This window comes from Cimex lectularius, unplaced genomic scaffold (assembly GCF_000648675.2).
Source record: "Cimex lectularius strain Harlan isolate CLEC.00 unplaced genomic scaffold, Clec_2.1 scaffold269, whole genome shotgun sequence".
Lineage (NCBI taxonomy): Eukaryota > Metazoa > Arthropoda > Insecta > Hemiptera > Cimicidae > Cimex > Cimex lectularius.
The window spans coordinates 390,125-407,454 of NW_019392860.1; the positions used below are offsets into that span (position 1 = coordinate 390,125).

Consider the following 17,330-nt stretch of genomic DNA (forward strand, 5'->3'; position numbering starts at 1 on the left):
TTTATTGTATAAGAGATTGTAAATAAAAACTTGTTTAAACAATTAATCAAAAACTTTTTTGGAACGTTTTATTTCAAATTAATTCAAAATCATGAATTAAACAATGGAATATTTTACAAACGTAAAAAACCGAATGAAGTTGGGAACAGACAGTTCACCAAAAGAAGATGTCAAGGTATCACTGAAAATCTAACAGCTGGCAACAGAGTTGCGAAGGCCGACGGCACCACGCCCCCTTCAACTAACTTTCATCTTAGTTCAAGTTATAAGTTCTAACTCTTTTCATAAATTATAAACTCCTTTGAACTTACTGTAGTCGGTTTTGACAATTTTCAATATTGCAAACGCCCGACTTGTTATGCAAGGCAGGCATAAAGCTTAGTACATAAAATAAAAGCCATATCTGAAGTGTAAGCAGTATTGATTTCTTTTAAAATGTTGGGGGTCGCATTGAGTTTTAGCTGTTTATTAGTGTCTGGTAAGTTTTAATATTGATATTTCAAAACTTTTGACATTTTCGTGTTGTTATAAGTAGTTAGTTTTTTGTATTAAGTTATGTTTTGCAGGTATAAGGAGACACACCCTGTTTTCCTTGAGGTCATTATTTTCAATTTAACAATAATTACTGTACAATTTTTATATTTTTAACACAATAAACAGGATTTAATAATTAGTTTATTGTCTTTTTTGCTTTTTGCAAAGGGTTTATTGCTTCACACTACCCGAGGCAGTATAAGACAGCTGCTTTATAATAAAAGCAGTAAATTATCGATCACATAGCATGTTCACTTTTCTTTGATGGATTAAAACATAATAGTTCATGTATTAGCAGTCTGAGGTGCTTTAAATTCGCTGAGGTGATGCCTCGTTCTGCCTCAAATAAGGTACATTGTGAATGGCACATGTTCACCACAGTTTGATAGAACATCTGGTGTCTCAATCAGAGGTTCGTTGAACCAAGTTAGTTAAGTGAAATAAAGGTCACCTCGGGTAGCCCGCAAAACTAGCATGACCTTTAGTTGCTGGACAAGTTTACTATTTGTCAAAAGTTTTAACTTAAAATATTTTTATTCAGATATCGTGAGATGCGGTCAGGTGTGATGTAGGTTTCAGAAAAACATTTTCTTTATCGTGCCAACATTTCGATCTTTTATTGAGATCATCTTCAGGGCCTGGGATTTACAAACAATGTTTACATTTAACAATTACATTTAGGATGTGGAAAAGTGAATTTATACAATGCAAAATATATTTTATATTCAAACAAAGTATTTCTACTCACTCAATTGTATAAATTCACTTTTCCACATCCTAAATGTAATTGTTAAATGTAAACATTGTCTGTAAATCCCAGGCCCTGAAGATGATCTCAATAAAAGATCAAAACGTTGGCACGATAAAGAAAATGTTTTTCTGAAACCTACATCACACCCGACCGCATCTCACCATATCTGAATAACTATCGATTAACGGTCACTAATCTCTACACATTAAAATATTTTGCTCAGCAATTTTTTCAAGCTACCAGCTCATAGGCTCTAATTTGAAGTTCAAACTTCTTGATCGGTGGCCGATTTTTTGGCGATGAGACAGTGACTGATAAGGTAAAAGTCCTGTGTTCATTGTATACTTACAAATGGTCACCCTCGTTGTAAAAAAAAACTTTTAGACACAAAGCTGGAAATATGAATTATTAACTGTAAAAACAACCTTCATGATATACATTAAAACATTTTCTTATTTCTGTTTTTACAGTTATTGCAAATGGGGAGTTGTCGATTTTACAGAATCCTGAATCGCTAGTTTTCCTAGGCCAGGAACAGCTTTCGCTTAGCAATGTTAAAAACGTACTCTCTGCTACTCTAGGCTTTTCTATTCCCGAGGTAAGGAGAATATTAATTTATTGACTTATATCACACTGATTTTAAAAAATTTTACAGAGCCCTAGATGGTCCGGACTTGTAATAAAAAATCCGTTCAACTTCGCCGATGCTGTGGCCGTCGTGTCCGTACCGGGTGTTGCATCATTGGATTCTGTTCAGGGGAGGACGTACCCGTTAGACACTGATGAAGCGATTGACGGCACAAGGAGGTCTCTCTTTTGGAGATTCTCCGACCGTTTCCCAGCAGCTGCCGTGGACAATGTGACCACAATCCATGTTTCTTTGGACAAACCTAATGACGCTGTAAGACATTGATAAATACTAAATCATCTCATTAGTTTAAATCGATTAATGACTAATGGAAAAATTTTAGGCTGACGCTTATGGTGAACTGATGCAGAGGGATTCACCATCTGTTGAAAACCTTAAAATGTCCAGGCCTGAAGACAAAGCATTTATTGATCAAATTAACATGTTGGATGCTATCACTAATAAAGTAAGCATTTCTCATAAAAATTTTTTAATATAAAATTTAACTTGAGATATATTCATTTATACAAGAGGTGGCCTAGTGGTTAGGGCGCCAACTCGTATTTGCAAAACTAGCAGTCCTGGGTTTGAATCCCGGCATAGCCCATGGATTTTTAATTGTGTACAACATTGAGATAATATTGTAAAGTGGTTTTACCCCTTGTCCACAACACCCAATGGGTTGACCATTAAGCCGTCCAGTATGAAAGGAATTAATTTACTTTACTTTAAATTTATATTAAAAAAAAAAAAAAATTGAATAGGTAAATATTCTAATCTGCATTTTATCCTTTCTTGTAAGATTGCAGATAAAGGTTTATCCAACGATGGAATACCAGATGTTCATTGGATTACTGTACCTGGACTTCATACCCTTATTGATACGTACGGACTTCATAGCAAAGAAGTTGAGGAGGCTAAAAGAGTGCTTTCTTCATCAGTGCTACTTTTATCTGAAGTTTTCAACACCGCTTACAACGATAAAGTACGGCGAATCCTGTTATCCTTTTTGTGCACTTTTAATTAATTAATATTTTTTCAGGTGGTTTTTGCTGTAATTTCTAGTGACGCCGTACACACCAGAAGATACAGGAGACAGGCTGACGGAAAGGTTATTATTATAATTTTTTCTCGATAAATGGTCAAAGTATAAAACTAATTTTTTTAGGAGGCTGAAACTGACACCGTCGAAGCTACTAACAACGATGGCGTAGATGAGAATTACCCGGTCATTTTTAATATTTTCCTTTGGTTTGGCATCTCCTTTACCATGGTCCTGCTAGGAGTTTCAAGTAAGAAAACAATAAGGTTTTTGTGTTTAAAATGCTTTAAAATTTTTTTTTATAATTTACAGTGGGTATTGCTAATATGGATCCAGGACGAGATTCTATTATATACAGAATGACAAGCAACAGGATGAAAAAGGACAATTAATTCTTTATTGAATTTTATCATCCATATTGTTAATTTGTTAAGCAGATAGCAGTGTGAAAATTGTAAAAATATTTTTAAAAAATTACATTCCATATATTATTATTCCAGGATTGATGAAACCTTGTCTATTTGCTAGATCAGAACAATATCATATATTTAAGTACTTAAAAAGTATTTTTAGTTCCTAAAGGTTTTCAAGTTAAAACAGCTAGCCTGTTGGGAGTTATTTGTGCAAATTGAACATATGTTATTTAATACCCCATTTCATGTTGAATTTACTGTAATTGAAATTTTATTTCTAGCGGTGTAAATAAACACTTAATGTAGTCACATGTAAATTTTCTGTAAAAATAAATAAAAAGAAATTTTGTTGTCGATTGTAATTTTTTACCGCTTCCTAATTAAAAAAAATAAAGGTTAACAATTATTATGTAGATTTAAAAACATTGTGAGATTTCTTTATGGAGTCTGTGGATAAACCTATAGTGAGGTCTGTCACACGGATTTCAATTTTTCGCCATCTTCAGTGACCAGCCTGTCATATCGTACATACACTGCCTACGTGTAGGTATAACATCAACTTCAGGAAAAATAATTCTCTCAATTAAATCATATATTATATTCATTATTCCTAATGCTACAATCCATTACTGGGCCCTGGTTGCCTCAAGAATCTTCCAACATTGCTGTTTATGACGAGTGTTTCTTTTTCTCTCCTCTGTTCTTTAAATTACTCAAAAGGAGTCAAACGTTCCAGAGCTTGCATAAATTTGCACAGCTTAAAAGGATCAAAGTTGCTTAAAGTTTTGTTCTGTTGTTTCTTCTTGGATCATAATCACATATTTTTAGCCAATTCGGTAAAAATATTGAGCATGGTTTTGCTTTTCTTGAAGTACTTCATTTAATAGATTACCATTTTTGGATAAATTCAATTAATTAGGTTTGAAATAGCATTAAGCTTGATGTGTTTTTTTTAACGAAGGTATTTCAACTACAAGGTTATTTGAATCCTCGGGCCGCTGGATTCAAGCCCAGGACTTTTACAGTGATGAGCACAGTGTCAACGCCTAAACCGTTGTGGCCACCAATGCCCCTTAGAGTTTATTTACATTTAACAAAAATATTTTTTCACTTTCATAATTAAATTATATATTTTTTACTAATTGAGTATAATTTATGTTACTAAACAAGTACTTCTCTAAATTGTCTTCCATGAAATCGTGCCTTCAGTCACTTAAAATTTGTGAGAATATTGAATATTGAAATAAGACCAAAGAAGTTCTATATTCTTCTATCGGAATTTCTAGAATCTTCTCTTCCTGTCGTTGCAGCCTGTTTCAGATTTCTTCTAATTAAACCAACTTTTCATCAACTTATTTTTTTACAGATTTTTTTTGTTTCCCGTGAAAACCAATATAACATTTAAAAATATTTTGCACGATAAATGCGATTTTACATAAAACTCCTTCAAATATGCGATATTGTTCAAATACGCAATTTTTTGTGATATTCATCAAATATGAGAAATATACTTTATATAATTTAAACTACAGCTTCCTAGATACATGATTCGGATAGATAATTGATTTCCTCAGCCGTATGTGGTGGCAAACAACATATGCAACTGCATAGCAATCCCATCTCTATTTATGATTAAGTTGTTGCCATTTATCTTTTGGTTTAAAAATATAGTCATTGTCCTCGCCAGCAGGCATCGAGTTCATGAGCGATGTGAATGCTGTATCCACCATGGATTAATAGAAAATATAAACTGTTGCGAGAGCTCGAATAATTATTTAAAAAAGAAAAGATAATATAATAAAAGAAATAGATAAGGTACTCCCTGTTGTACAAGGAAAAAAATTTGTCAATTATGTGTATTTATGTTGTATTATTATGTATTAGTGTTATATATTTCTTCAGTCAGGCCCATCATTGTCTTCAGTAGTTTGGTCACCACATCAATATCTAAAAGATTCTCTTGAACGCTTTCAGCATAGTTTTCTCAGAAATGTCCATTGGGTAATTGTGCTGTAAATTATTCTTAAAATTCTAAATGCATTGAATATAGGCAAACCTGAAACCTTAAAAACTAAAAAAAAAAAATTGTCCATAAATTATTAAATAAACAATTAAACTGTCCAGAATTCCTCAAATTAATTAACTTTAACATTCCATCTCATAATACCAGAAATCCTCAAACTTTCAACGTAGTCTAAGTTGGTATTATTACAGTTTTCATTCTCCAACCAACCGAGTGCAGAAAAAGAAATTTTCATGATAAGAGTACAAAAATAAAAACCCTTTAAATTCCATTTCGAAATTTTATCTTGTCATAGTTATATATTTTTATATTTGTATGTTCTTATATGTTTACTAATTACTTATATTTTACTTTTATTTTGGGTTTTCCTTGTTTCTCAGTGTTATTAGACTTCTAAGCCTATTCAGAGATAAGCCAATTCCATTGTTCATAGATCTTTTCATTGATATAAGTACAAACCTTTAAAAAAACTTTAAATTCCACTTTGAAATTTTATTTTGTCATAGGTATATTTTTTATATCCACTTATACTTTTGTGTTATTATATATTTATTACTTCTATTTTAATTTAATTTTGTTTTGTCGTATTTTTTTATTTATTACTTATATTTTAATTTTATTTTGTGTTTTCCTTGTTTTTCTGTGTTATTAGGCTTTTAGGCCTGTTCTGAGAAAAGCCAATTCCATTGTTCTTAATTAATTATCATGTATTAATTGGTCAAGCGGACCACGAAAGTAGTGAATTAATTGTTCATAGATTTTTTCATTGATATAAGTACAAAAATAAAAAACTTTAAATTCTCCATTTAGAAATTTTACCTTGTCATAGTTATATATTTTTATATCCACATGTATTTGTGTGTACTTATATATTTATTAATTACCTACATTTTAATTTTATTTTGTGTTTTCCTTGTTTTTCTGTTTTATTAGACTTCTAAGCCTATTCAGAGGTAAACCAATTCCATTATTCATAGATTTTTTTCATTGATATAAGTACAAAAAAAAACTTTAAATTCTCCACTTCGAAATTTTATCTTGTCACAGTTATATCCACTTGTATTTGTGTGTTTTTGTATATTTACTAATTACCTATATTTTAATTCTATTTTATGTTTATCTTGTTTTTCTATGTTATTAAGCTTCTAAAACTTTCTTTGTAATACATAAATAAAATAATTGTAACATGTAATGCTTATATGTCATAATTATATATTTTTATATCCACTTGTATTTGTGTGTTCTTATACCTATATTTTAATTCTATTTTGTGTTTATCTTGTTTTTTCTATGTTATTAAGCTTCTAAAACTTTCTTTGTAATAAAAAAATAAAATAATTGTAACATGTATGTTTGCCATATCCCTGTAAAATTTATAAGTTCAAAACTTTTCTATTGTAGTAAATTATGCTTTTATTATTTTAATTTCTTTATTAAATAACTTTTTTTTTGTAAATTAAAATAACTTGTTGCACAATGTGAGTGAAATCGATTTGTCCAACTTGCCTTCACTTAAGGATCGACTTCATGCTTAACCTTAACAACTGATGTTGACAACAGTCAAGGAAAGTTGATATTTCTTTGACTAAGCTGACTTTAGACTTTAGAAACAAGGTATTTCTTTGTATTTCACTTAAAGGTTTTCTCTCGTCATTTAAATTTAGAAACGTGGAAAAATGACGGTTTTTTCTTTGTATTAACAATTAACAGTTTTACCCATCGACCCTTGATAATTGGTAATTTCATAACAGCCGTAATTCTCTAATGCGTTTCTTATTGGATTATTTTACATATTTTCAAGATTTAATTAGCCTTCCGACGATTTCAACGTTGTTCCCTCTTTGTAAATCGTCCCGTTCACAAACCAATTCAGATTTGTGGACAATATAAAAGTCAATCCTTTGTTTCAAATCACCAGTAACTTACATGTTAACGCTTTTTTGAGAAAGAAATGAACTTATTTGTGTCAAATATATGAAAATAAGAAAAATAATTTATTTTTAATAAATTTCTTATTCATTTTTAGGAGATGGAAGTATAAGAAAAAAAAAAACGCCTTTCATTTCCATTTTCCATTTAGAGGGAAATGGAGACCGTTTTTAAAGGCGAGAATATTCTTTGAAATGGACCCTATTGACAGAAGCATTAAAAATATCTGATATAAAGTTTTAAAAACGAATATATCATGTTTACGTGTGAAATTTGCTCTGTTGAATGTTGCAATCAGATAAAGTTTTTTGAGCATTTAAAACTGCATTATGAGGGGACGTCAAATGTCTTATTGATGCCTAATGGGGAGCTCGAGGGTTCCATAATCAACTACGAAGACTCCCTGCTTCCTCAAACTTTTACGTTCAAAGACAGCAATGAGGAAGTCGAAGATGCAAACATCACCTGTGGCCTTTGCGGCAAATTGTATCACAAGCAGAAAACCTTTGAGGCGCATTTTGCCCAGGAGCACCAGCAAGTGGAAGAATTCAGCGAGCCCGAAGACATGATGGAAGGAATTAGACATGTAGTAAATATCCAGACGGAAAGCCCCGAAGAGAGGATAGAAGATAAATTTAAAAATTGGGAATATCCTACGACTGACCCGTTGCAGATCTCGACACCTCCGCCTAACGAAAACGCTCCGTTAGTTTTAAAAACTACTTATCTAGATAATGATGAATTCGATGAGCCTGGGACGGGAAAAAGGCGTAAAAAGCTCACCCAGTGTCCACATTGCCCGAGAATGTTCCTCCACCGAAACTCTTTGATGTACCACATAAGATCTCACACGGGAAAGAGACCGCATCAGTGTGAAGTATGCGGCAAGGGTTTCTACACGGCCAACACTTTGAAAGTTCACATGAGGATGCATTCCGGCGATAAGCCATACAAATGTGAAGTATGCGGACGAAGGTTTAGGCAATGGGGAGACCTCAAATACCATATGACATCACTGCATTCAGATTCGAAACAGTATCAATGCGAGTTCTGCGGCAAAAACTTTGCAAGGAAATACTCTCTGATCATTCACTGTCGCATACACACCGGAGAGAGAAATTACATTTGCGAATTTTGTAATAAATCTTTCAGAGCATCCTCGTACTTACTGAATCACCGTAGGATCCACACTGGTGAAAAACCTTACAGCTGTGACGTCTGTGGAAAATCTTTTAGGGTCAGGTCGGATATGAAAAGACATAGAACAACTCATAACAAAGAGTTAAATTTTATAAATTCACAAAAGTTGCCAGATATTCCAGACAACACTGTTAATACTGTTACAGAACATGTTGGTGATAAATATCCTCTGGAAGACAAAGGTAAAAAAACAAACTTAAAATTAATCTATTTATCTGTTTAATTTTGTTTTCCTCGTTTTAGCTTGCTCTCAGTTCCAAATTCAAGTTTTGGAAGAAATAACAGAAGCAAGTTCTTGGTGAAATTTGCGCAGTAAGTTTCAAGACTAAACCTGATACAATGATAATTGTCAATGGAAACTTTAACCCAGATCCTATAATTATTGTTGAGACTGATCATATTAAATTTTAATTAAATTGAAATCAATTGAAAATAAAGTTAGGAATTTGTATATAGTTACGTATATAGGAATAGTTTAAAATTCTCTATTTACTTTTTAATTTATATGTGTTTTTAAAATTTGTATTGCTAGTATTTAATTTTATTTTTAAATCATTAAATAGAGCCTTAAAGCCAAGTTGGCACATTAGTAATACTTATCATGAATTGATATATCATTAATAAAATTAATTGTTTAAAAAATGCAGTTAGCTTTGAAATACATTAAGTTAACCTTTTTTTAAATATGTTCTGCATTTTTGCTAGTTTTTTTTAAATGAGCAATGCAAAAATTTGGGACCAGGTGCATTCAAATGTATCAACTCAGCTTAAGGTTTTAAATAATTGTATTATGTCACATCAAATAGGTTATTTCCATAATACTTAATAAAATTTTTTATAAAAAAACGTTTTTATTTATATTTGCTTATCTTTAATTTCTTATCTTAAAAAAAAAACTCACAAGTCAATAGATCATTGATTAAAAAAATATTATTTAAACTTGCTACACAGGGACAATTTTATCTTTGATAATTTTTTAAAACAATAATCTCATTTTATACATTTAGATGATATCTGCTATGAATGTATTATGAATAATTTGAATGATTTATAAGCTCAATTCTGCACATATACATACAGTTGTACAGAACATTCACCTGTATAGAACTAAGTTTGTCTTCTCAAGGCACCCATTTTGGTGTATTGGCATACCAGGGTAAGACCTTGGTCTTTCCATCCTATCGCTGAAGTTAGGCTACAGGGGTTGTCAACATCTAGGTCACTTCTGCCTTTAATACATGCTGTTTTTAGACACACTCATTCATTCTTAAAGCATTTTTTCCTCTTTACGTACCATTCAATAAAGTTGGGTGTTGTAGTACTCAATATTCATCCATAGGCCCTCTCTCATGGCACATTCGTGCTGATAAATACATTCACTCTTAATATACTAGGGGTCATAAAAGTATCAGTACTTTATACAATAAAACAACCGTGGGACTGAGAGACTCATTACCATGCTCAAGCTCAACACAGTTCTCTTATCGGGTGTCATTCCTATACATTTTCTATATGGAGCCAAGAAATGACATCCTTCAATTAAGTGGGACTCATCGAGCATCCTTTCTCTACATGCCTGATATACCCGGGCTTTGGTCCTAAAGTAAGTGTCCCTGTGTCAAGAGTTAAATCATGAGCAGATCAGTGCTCTTGATACATGAGAGCTTTTCTGCTGATCCAGCCCATCGACACTACCACTTTCTTTTAATGATGTTCTTTATTTTTTTTTTTTGGTGTCAAAGGGCCAGATCGTGTTGGTCATGTCCTGACGTTTTTTTTATACCTGTTTTAATATTATTTATTAACCTGTTCCTATTGTAATTACAATTTGCATTTTACCCAATGAATATATGTACTTTTAACCCTCAACACACACTATACATTCACTCTAATAAATACATTCAATAAACCCAAAACAAAATATCTACCATGTAATATAAATGCGTGTACAATAAGAAAACCCTGTTTCCTCCAAAAATTATGATGAGAGAGACAAATATCACCATTCTAATATTCAGTTTTCATTGGTGTTGGCATTCCTGCACTCTCTCTATATCGAACCAAGGAATGACCCTCCCCTTCATTTAACTGGGACATATTAATCAACCTTTCTCCTAAAAATAAGTGTCCCTGTGTAAACCTAGTATGGCCTATTATTCTTAGTCTGGTAAGTATGATCCTTCTTCGATTTAGTTCCTCTGAGGGCCACCTGTCGATTTATGTATAATGTAAACAAATATTTACTTATTTTCTTTATTGTTGGCATAAAATTGTAATTTTAGCTTTAATTTTTCTGCCTCTATGGTTGCTAGATTTTATTTGATTTAGTGAACATTATCTGTAAAAATTTAATATAAATGTATAAAGTTGAAAGAAAAAAGTATAGGTACCAGAAATACATGCATGTAGTAAATACCATTGTTTTATATTAATAAAACTGACCACTTAATCAACTGATTAAAAAAAAGGATTTTTTTAAATAAATGATAAAATTAGACGTAGAAAAAATAAATTTTTATATTTCAACTAAAATGCATAACAGTAGTGCCAGCCATGTAAACCAACACTAAATATCCGACAGCGAAAGCGTACATTCTCGCTGTCTTTGCAGTCAGGTAGAAGAAGGTGTGCAGGAATCTGGCGACGGTGAAAGCCGCTAGTACCAAGATGGCAACCCACTTGGTTGGGTTGGTTAAAATATAGCAAAAAGCCATAGAAAGGAAAAAAACCACATTTTCCAAATCATTCCTATGTGCCCTGTTACAAAATAACGTGGTTAATTGTTTAAATAATATTAAATATCAATTAAATAATTATAAAATATTGATGATATGGTATCCTCCCTCACCTTCTTACTCTTTCCACATCAGGGTGCACATCCACTTTCGAACCTTTGAGCAGGGAAGTGTCCTCCGGAGATAGAAAAACCTGATGAAAAGTAGATTTATGTCAATATTAAAACATATCGCACACCCACAAGAAAAGTGACACAAGTCAAAATATTAAAAAAACTGGATTATTTAGTTTGTTTTAATTATTCGGATGTGTGATGCTACAGGAAAAAAGAAACAACTGCAGGTGGACTCTTAGCTGCTAGAAGGAACTAACTATGTGCATTTTTGAATTACGAACACTGGATCATTTTCTATCATTTTTTATTCAATACTCCTTGGAAAAAAAGGGTAAAAAATAATCTTAGCAAGACTTACTATATGGATATTTGTGATCATTTGTTAAGTTTGTAAGTTGTCTGTTACCAAAAAAATTAATACCCTTACAGTCATTCATTGACCACCATTATCGTTAGAGTAAACAAACTTAACTTAAATTAGTAAGAGCCAATATATGCAATAAAAGTGTCACAACTCAAAAAGGGGTAGTGCGCTGGATTTTTAAAGTTTTGTGTTTTCGCTTGTCTTGTAGAAACGAAAGACAATATTGATGGATCATGACAGTTTTTATTGCCAACAACTGTAATGGTGTGTACTTAATACATAAGTAAAAAATAAATAAATAAACCAGATTTAGACGTAAAATTTGATCTGCGGGAGTTGTGTAACCCAGTCCTTTAAAAATCAAAATTATTTTTCAAAAAAGTTTTACACAATATAATTTACATGTGTATATCAAATTTGACGAAGAGATAACTTTCCCCTCTCTCTCAGTTTGATGACAGTGTAATAAAATAATGCTTTACTCCTAAAAGATTATTTGGCTCAAAATTCTCATTTACTTCTAATTAATATTTTTTGTCTTTTCCCGGGGTCACTGTTGACTATAGTCCCTTTCTTCTTTTCTGTTGACTGTTTTATTGTCATACCCCAAAAAGTGCGCCACCTTTGAGCACACTTAACATAAGCCTGTTCAATGTAGCTGTACCATTTTTGGGCAAATGCTTTGCACTCTACATGTTCCAATGTCTGGGTTTTACAGCAGATTGGCAAGTTCCTGTCTGTTTTTCCATTTTTTTAATTGTAATAAAATGAGCAATGGCCAGCATAAAGGCCTATTATTTTCTTTAATTTGTTGCCTTCTGAAAGAGATCTTTGTTTTCCTGGTTAAGACATTAAAGAATGTCTTTGATTGTTGTGCACTTGGTGAATTCATCCAGTCTGTGTCATTTCTTTCTCCATCCATTTGTTCAGTTTTCTTTTAGCATTCTTTGGGACCAATTGGCTGGTTCCAAAAAGGTGTGAGGTCTGCTCCTGCTTGCTAGTTTGTCATCCTATTTGATACCTTCAATCTCTTAGTGTCCTGGCACTGGCATTATCCTAATTACTTAGTTTAAGATCAAATATTTAATGATGGTGAGACCACTTGGATGTTAAATCTTTAGTTTGATTTTACTGTTGGAGGTGGAAGGTATTGTTAACAGGCTAAAAGACAGAGAAGGCAAATTAACACATCGACCAACTTCTGAAGATCTGTGCGACCATCTAGAACATACAGAAAGGAGGATTTGGGGCAATCAAACACAGGTTCATCCCCCACTGTCCTCACAACGATGTACAATCATTTATAAAAATTAGTTTGTAATTTTTTTATTAGAATATTTCGTATACAAGAGGGTGAAATTTTGTCTTAAATATATTATTTTTTATGCAAGCTTATATATTACGATTTTTATGTCCTCATCAATACAATATAAGATTATATTGTAGTTAAGTACTTGGTTAATAAGTTTTTAAAATAAATGTAAGATTTCTTTGAAATGAACTTATTTCAAGTTATAAGTCTAAAAATGTAGAAAAGTTTTGAATTTTTTTTCTTAAATGTCTTGTTTTAAATGGATTATCATTTAAAAATTAACAACCCTCCCACACAAAGAATCTGTCTTAAATTTAGACACATGTCATTAAAAGATATCTGTTTATTTTTTTATCGTATACATTTCAGATTGAAAACAAGATCTACAATTTATAAATAGATTTAACTTTTTTAAAACGATTAAGGCGTCATCGTCAGAAAAATATAGAATTTTAGAATGTTTTGCACAATTGAATTTACTGTGTGAACTCGTTAAAACATTGTTAATTTTTAGTAATAAATTTAGTATAATATATATTTTTGCGCCATCTTTAAAACCATTTAATATATGTAAATAAAATGATACCATGGAGGAAAACAAAAACAAACAAAAAAATATTTGGTTCAATATTCCTGAGTTTCTTTTTTCTTTCAGTGATATTTTGTAAAAACATTTAAATACCAATTTAGTTATTTAGTTTTTTTACTTTTCATTTTGGTCGCCAGGAAAAGAAAAATTCTTCTTTTGGCACAACTTAGCACGTTTTCCTTGAGGTCAAATTGGTTGGGAACAGTAATTGAATTGACAGTTCTGTTCCTTGGGTTTTCTTTTGATTTTTAGATAGATTTATTAGATTTTTATCGTGATGGTTCATTTTTATAATAGTTAAATACGGACAGTATATAAATTTCGAAGAGGAAAAGGCCTCCTACGGCAAAATTCGGCCTGTTTATCCACAGATTTAATTTAGTTGGGAACAGTGGTTTAATTGAGTTTCGTTCGTCATACTCCAATCTTTGGGTTTGTATTTTGATTTTTATAAATAGTGAGATTGATCAGATTTTTATTGTGATGGTTTATTTTTATAATACTTAAATATTGACAGTGTATAAATTTTGAAGAGGAAAAGGCCTCCTACGGCCAAATTCGGCCTGTTTGTCCACCGATGTTATTTGCAGTAGTTAATTGAGTTTCGTTCGTCGTACTCCAATCTTTAGATTTGTATTTTGATTTTTATAAGTAGTTAGTGAGATTGATTAGGTTTTTATCGGAATGGTTATATTGTAAAATAGTTAAGCTTTGACTATATTTGTCGTCGGGGAGGAAAAGGCCCTCTACAATATACGTCCAATCCAACTAGTTTATCCAGCTGTAGTTGGGAACAGCAGTTGAATTCAAAGTTCTCCAATGCCTTACTTAGGGTCAAGTCCACTTAATGTTGTTAGTAAGATTTCGCTTTCCTCGTTTATTTACAGATTAAATACTATGATTAAAGTACTACTAAATTGTTTTAATAATAATAAAAATTACTTAGGCGCGCCATAAAGCGTGAACTTGAACTAAGCTATCGATCCGGAGATGTTTTATTTAAATCAAATCCTCGTAGAACGTATCTAAAATCCTATACAAGCCTGTCTATCGTTTTAAAAATAAACCCCTCAGTGAAATATTGAATAAGTCAAACTAAAAACCAGTTTAAGCTTTCTCTGGTTATATCATCCATCAGGATGGGGGCAAACGATCAGTGTAACAATTTTAACATTTGGCTTGAATTTTAAAAAGACTGGTTCAAACAGTAGGGCTGAAGTAAATATTAAACTTGTTTTATTTAAGTTGTTTGTTCTACCTGATGATGACGATGTACGTATGTAAGTACGATTGTTTAATGAAGCTGTTAAACTAGTTTTTTGTTAGATGACCTCAACCCTCCTCTTTTAATATTTTTTATTTTTTTAAATTAAAAACCATGAAGCTGATTAATCATGGTTTAATTGTATAAACTATATTGATTAGCTATACTATATATAATTTTATATACAATGTATTATAGTATAGTATAATATATTCTTATAGTATTGGGTTGTCCGGAAAATAATGCAGGATTTTAAGTTTTCATTAAAAAAAATCTATATAAAATATTCTGTTTACGTTTACAGGATTACTCATTNTTATTTTGATTAAAGAACATTGCTTTAAAGTAACTAGTTTCTTTTTTTTTGTTTAATACCAAAATCCTGCATTATTTTCCGGACAACCCAATATAATAATTTTATTAATATCAATTTCTTTATCTTTTAAATTTTGTTTGTTAAAAAAATTGATTTTACGTGTTCAGTTTAATTTTCGCTTAATTAAAATTATGATTTCTTCTTCTTTTATTATTTTATTTAACGACACATTTGAAGGCATAATAAACAGCTTTCGGGTTTTTTATTTTTATTTTGCACAAGATTGCATTTTTTTGATGTGCCCTAATTTTAATAATCTCGGTGTCATTTATTTTTAGAACGATGTCAGCGTATTAAATTTTGCTTACTTTGTTCTTAAATCTTTGCCTGGCCGTGAGCGGGGTGAGGATGAGCATCTTCAAGACCAGGGCAGCAGAGGAGAAGACGTAAAACATGAAAGCCGGGTTGTCAAAAGTCATCAAGTCACCGACGTCTTCCATTTTTCCAAATCCAACAAACCGTCCAAAACAAGCTAAAATTAAATTAAAGAAAGAAAAAAAACGACGCAATAGCAACTGTACGTCGTAAGCCCTCTTTAAGACTGAACTCTGAAGCGTGAAAACGCCAAACCAGCATAGGAATTAACTGAGCCGCCCATTTTGGTGGGGGACACCACCATAGGAGATCTGGCCCTGATAATATACATATATGCCTTCTCATTGCCTTAGAAGAAAATGTCGGCACCACAGAGTCATTAGATTATTACAACTGTATTTATCAACGAAGATAAAAATAAATGGGGGTCGCAAAACACTTTTGTCACACTCTACATGTCACGTAATATGTATTTCTCTTATTCTCAATTTTCAATTCACAAAACCTATATTTTAAAAGATATACCTTTGTAATTGATCACTGATTTTAATTTATATGGTACGAAAATGAGTACGTACCGTAAATAATTGTGTTTATGAACTTTGGCTAGAACAAACTTACAAAAAAGTCTTGAGGGTGAGAGGATGATAAATACATAGAAGAATAAAAAAGTGGATGTGTAGTGAGTGAGAGAGAGAAAAGAAAGCGAAAAAGAGAAAGAGATTAAGAGGGGGGAGAGAGAGAGAGAGAGAGAGAGAGAGAGAGAGAGAGAGAGAGAGAGAGAGAGAGAGAGAGAGAGAGNGAGAGAGAGAGAGAGACAGATAAAAACAGATAGAGAGAGAAAGATAGATAGATAGCTACCTTGATAGATAGAAAGAGCGAGCGAGCGAGTGAGAGTGAGAGAGAGAGAGAGAGAGAGAGAGAGAGAGAGAGAGAGAGAGAGAGAGAGAGAGAAGCACGCTTGTTTCTTGAATGGAATGAAAAAAAATATGTCTTTCGTGTGTGAGATAAAGTGGCGATTTCGATGTGTGCATGTATAATACAACGACAAAATGTTAACTACTTTCGTTTAATTTTTTTTTTTTTTTTTTATCTTTTCAATTCAAATTTTGCTCTTTCCTGCAGAAACTTTCGAATCCTAAGGTTTAAATTTAATGTTCCAACAACATTGTCCCAAAAGTGAAATCTTTCAAAATGAACAGCTTTCTCTTTGAAACACCCAAACTTGCCGGGACAAAAATAGCTCGCAGAGGATAGGATGGCCAAGAACGTTCACTTTTTGAACAGAAAAAAGACACCTAATAGATTATTGACATAAGCCTTTCCTTTGGAAATGTATAAACATTTTGACAGTTCGTCCCTTTTGTCGGACTTGATGAAGTTTTTGAAAAGTTAATCTACCATGAGCATATTTTTTTGGTATTTTATTAAGATTTTGCTAAAAATTAATATTTCAATAAAATTTTAATTTCAAAAAAAGCGTCGGGGCCGTAACGGTTTGGGCGTTGACACGTTGCTCATCACTGTAAGGTAAAGGTCCCGGGTTCGAATGCAGGACCGCTGGACATATTTACATATGGGCTTTTTCAAAAACACCGGCACGCTGAGGGTATACGACCTCTGCTGTACCCTCGTAAAAAAATAAATATACAAAAAAAAAATTAATAACAATAATTGAAATTCTAAAATAGTGTCATCATTAAAATCGTTACTGGTCATTTTTTCTGCTTATTCTCGAA

At 31.9% G+C, this 17,330-nt stretch overlaps 3 protein-coding genes across 3 annotated transcripts; 2 read left to right on the plus strand and 1 right to left on the minus strand.

Moving 5' to 3' along the window:
- The first annotated feature begins 202 nt into the window (after positions 1 to 202).
- On the plus strand, positions 203 to 3,722 carry LOC106660949 (renin receptor). Its single transcript, XM_014384025.2, has 8 exons — positions 203 to 478; positions 1,756 to 1,883; positions 1,941 to 2,186; positions 2,257 to 2,379; positions 2,716 to 2,898; positions 2,956 to 3,024; positions 3,082 to 3,205; positions 3,268 to 3,722. Exons 1-8 carry the CDS (start codon positions 436 to 438, stop codon positions 3,345 to 3,347), a joined length of 996 nt encoding a protein of 331 aa, XP_014239511.1. The 5' UTR covers positions 203 to 435; the 3' UTR covers positions 3,348 to 3,722.
- A 3,177-nt stretch (positions 3,723 to 6,899) lies between these two features.
- Positions 6,900 to 8,938, plus strand: LOC106660942 (zinc finger protein 567-like). Its single transcript, XM_014384018.2, has 3 exons — positions 6,900 to 7,005; positions 7,418 to 8,702; positions 8,764 to 8,938. The coding sequence occupies exons 2-3, from the start codon at positions 7,577 to 7,579 to the stop codon at positions 8,820 to 8,822; spliced, it is 1,185 nt and encodes a 394-aa protein (XP_014239504.1). The 5' UTR covers positions 6,900 to 7,005; positions 7,418 to 7,576; the 3' UTR covers positions 8,823 to 8,938.
- Positions 8,939 to 11,012: 2,074 nt separating this feature from the next.
- LOC106660807 (microsomal glutathione S-transferase 1-like) lies at positions 11,013 to 15,862 on the minus strand. Its single transcript, XM_014383753.2, has 3 exons — positions 15,585 to 15,862; positions 11,369 to 11,448; positions 11,013 to 11,277 (listed from the first exon to the last, which is right to left on the minus strand). Exons 1-3 carry the CDS (start codon positions 15,714 to 15,716, stop codon positions 11,043 to 11,045), a joined length of 447 nt encoding a protein of 148 aa, XP_014239239.1. The 5' UTR covers positions 15,717 to 15,862; the 3' UTR covers positions 11,013 to 11,042.
- Between the last annotated feature and the right edge of the window lie 1,468 nt (positions 15,863 to 17,330).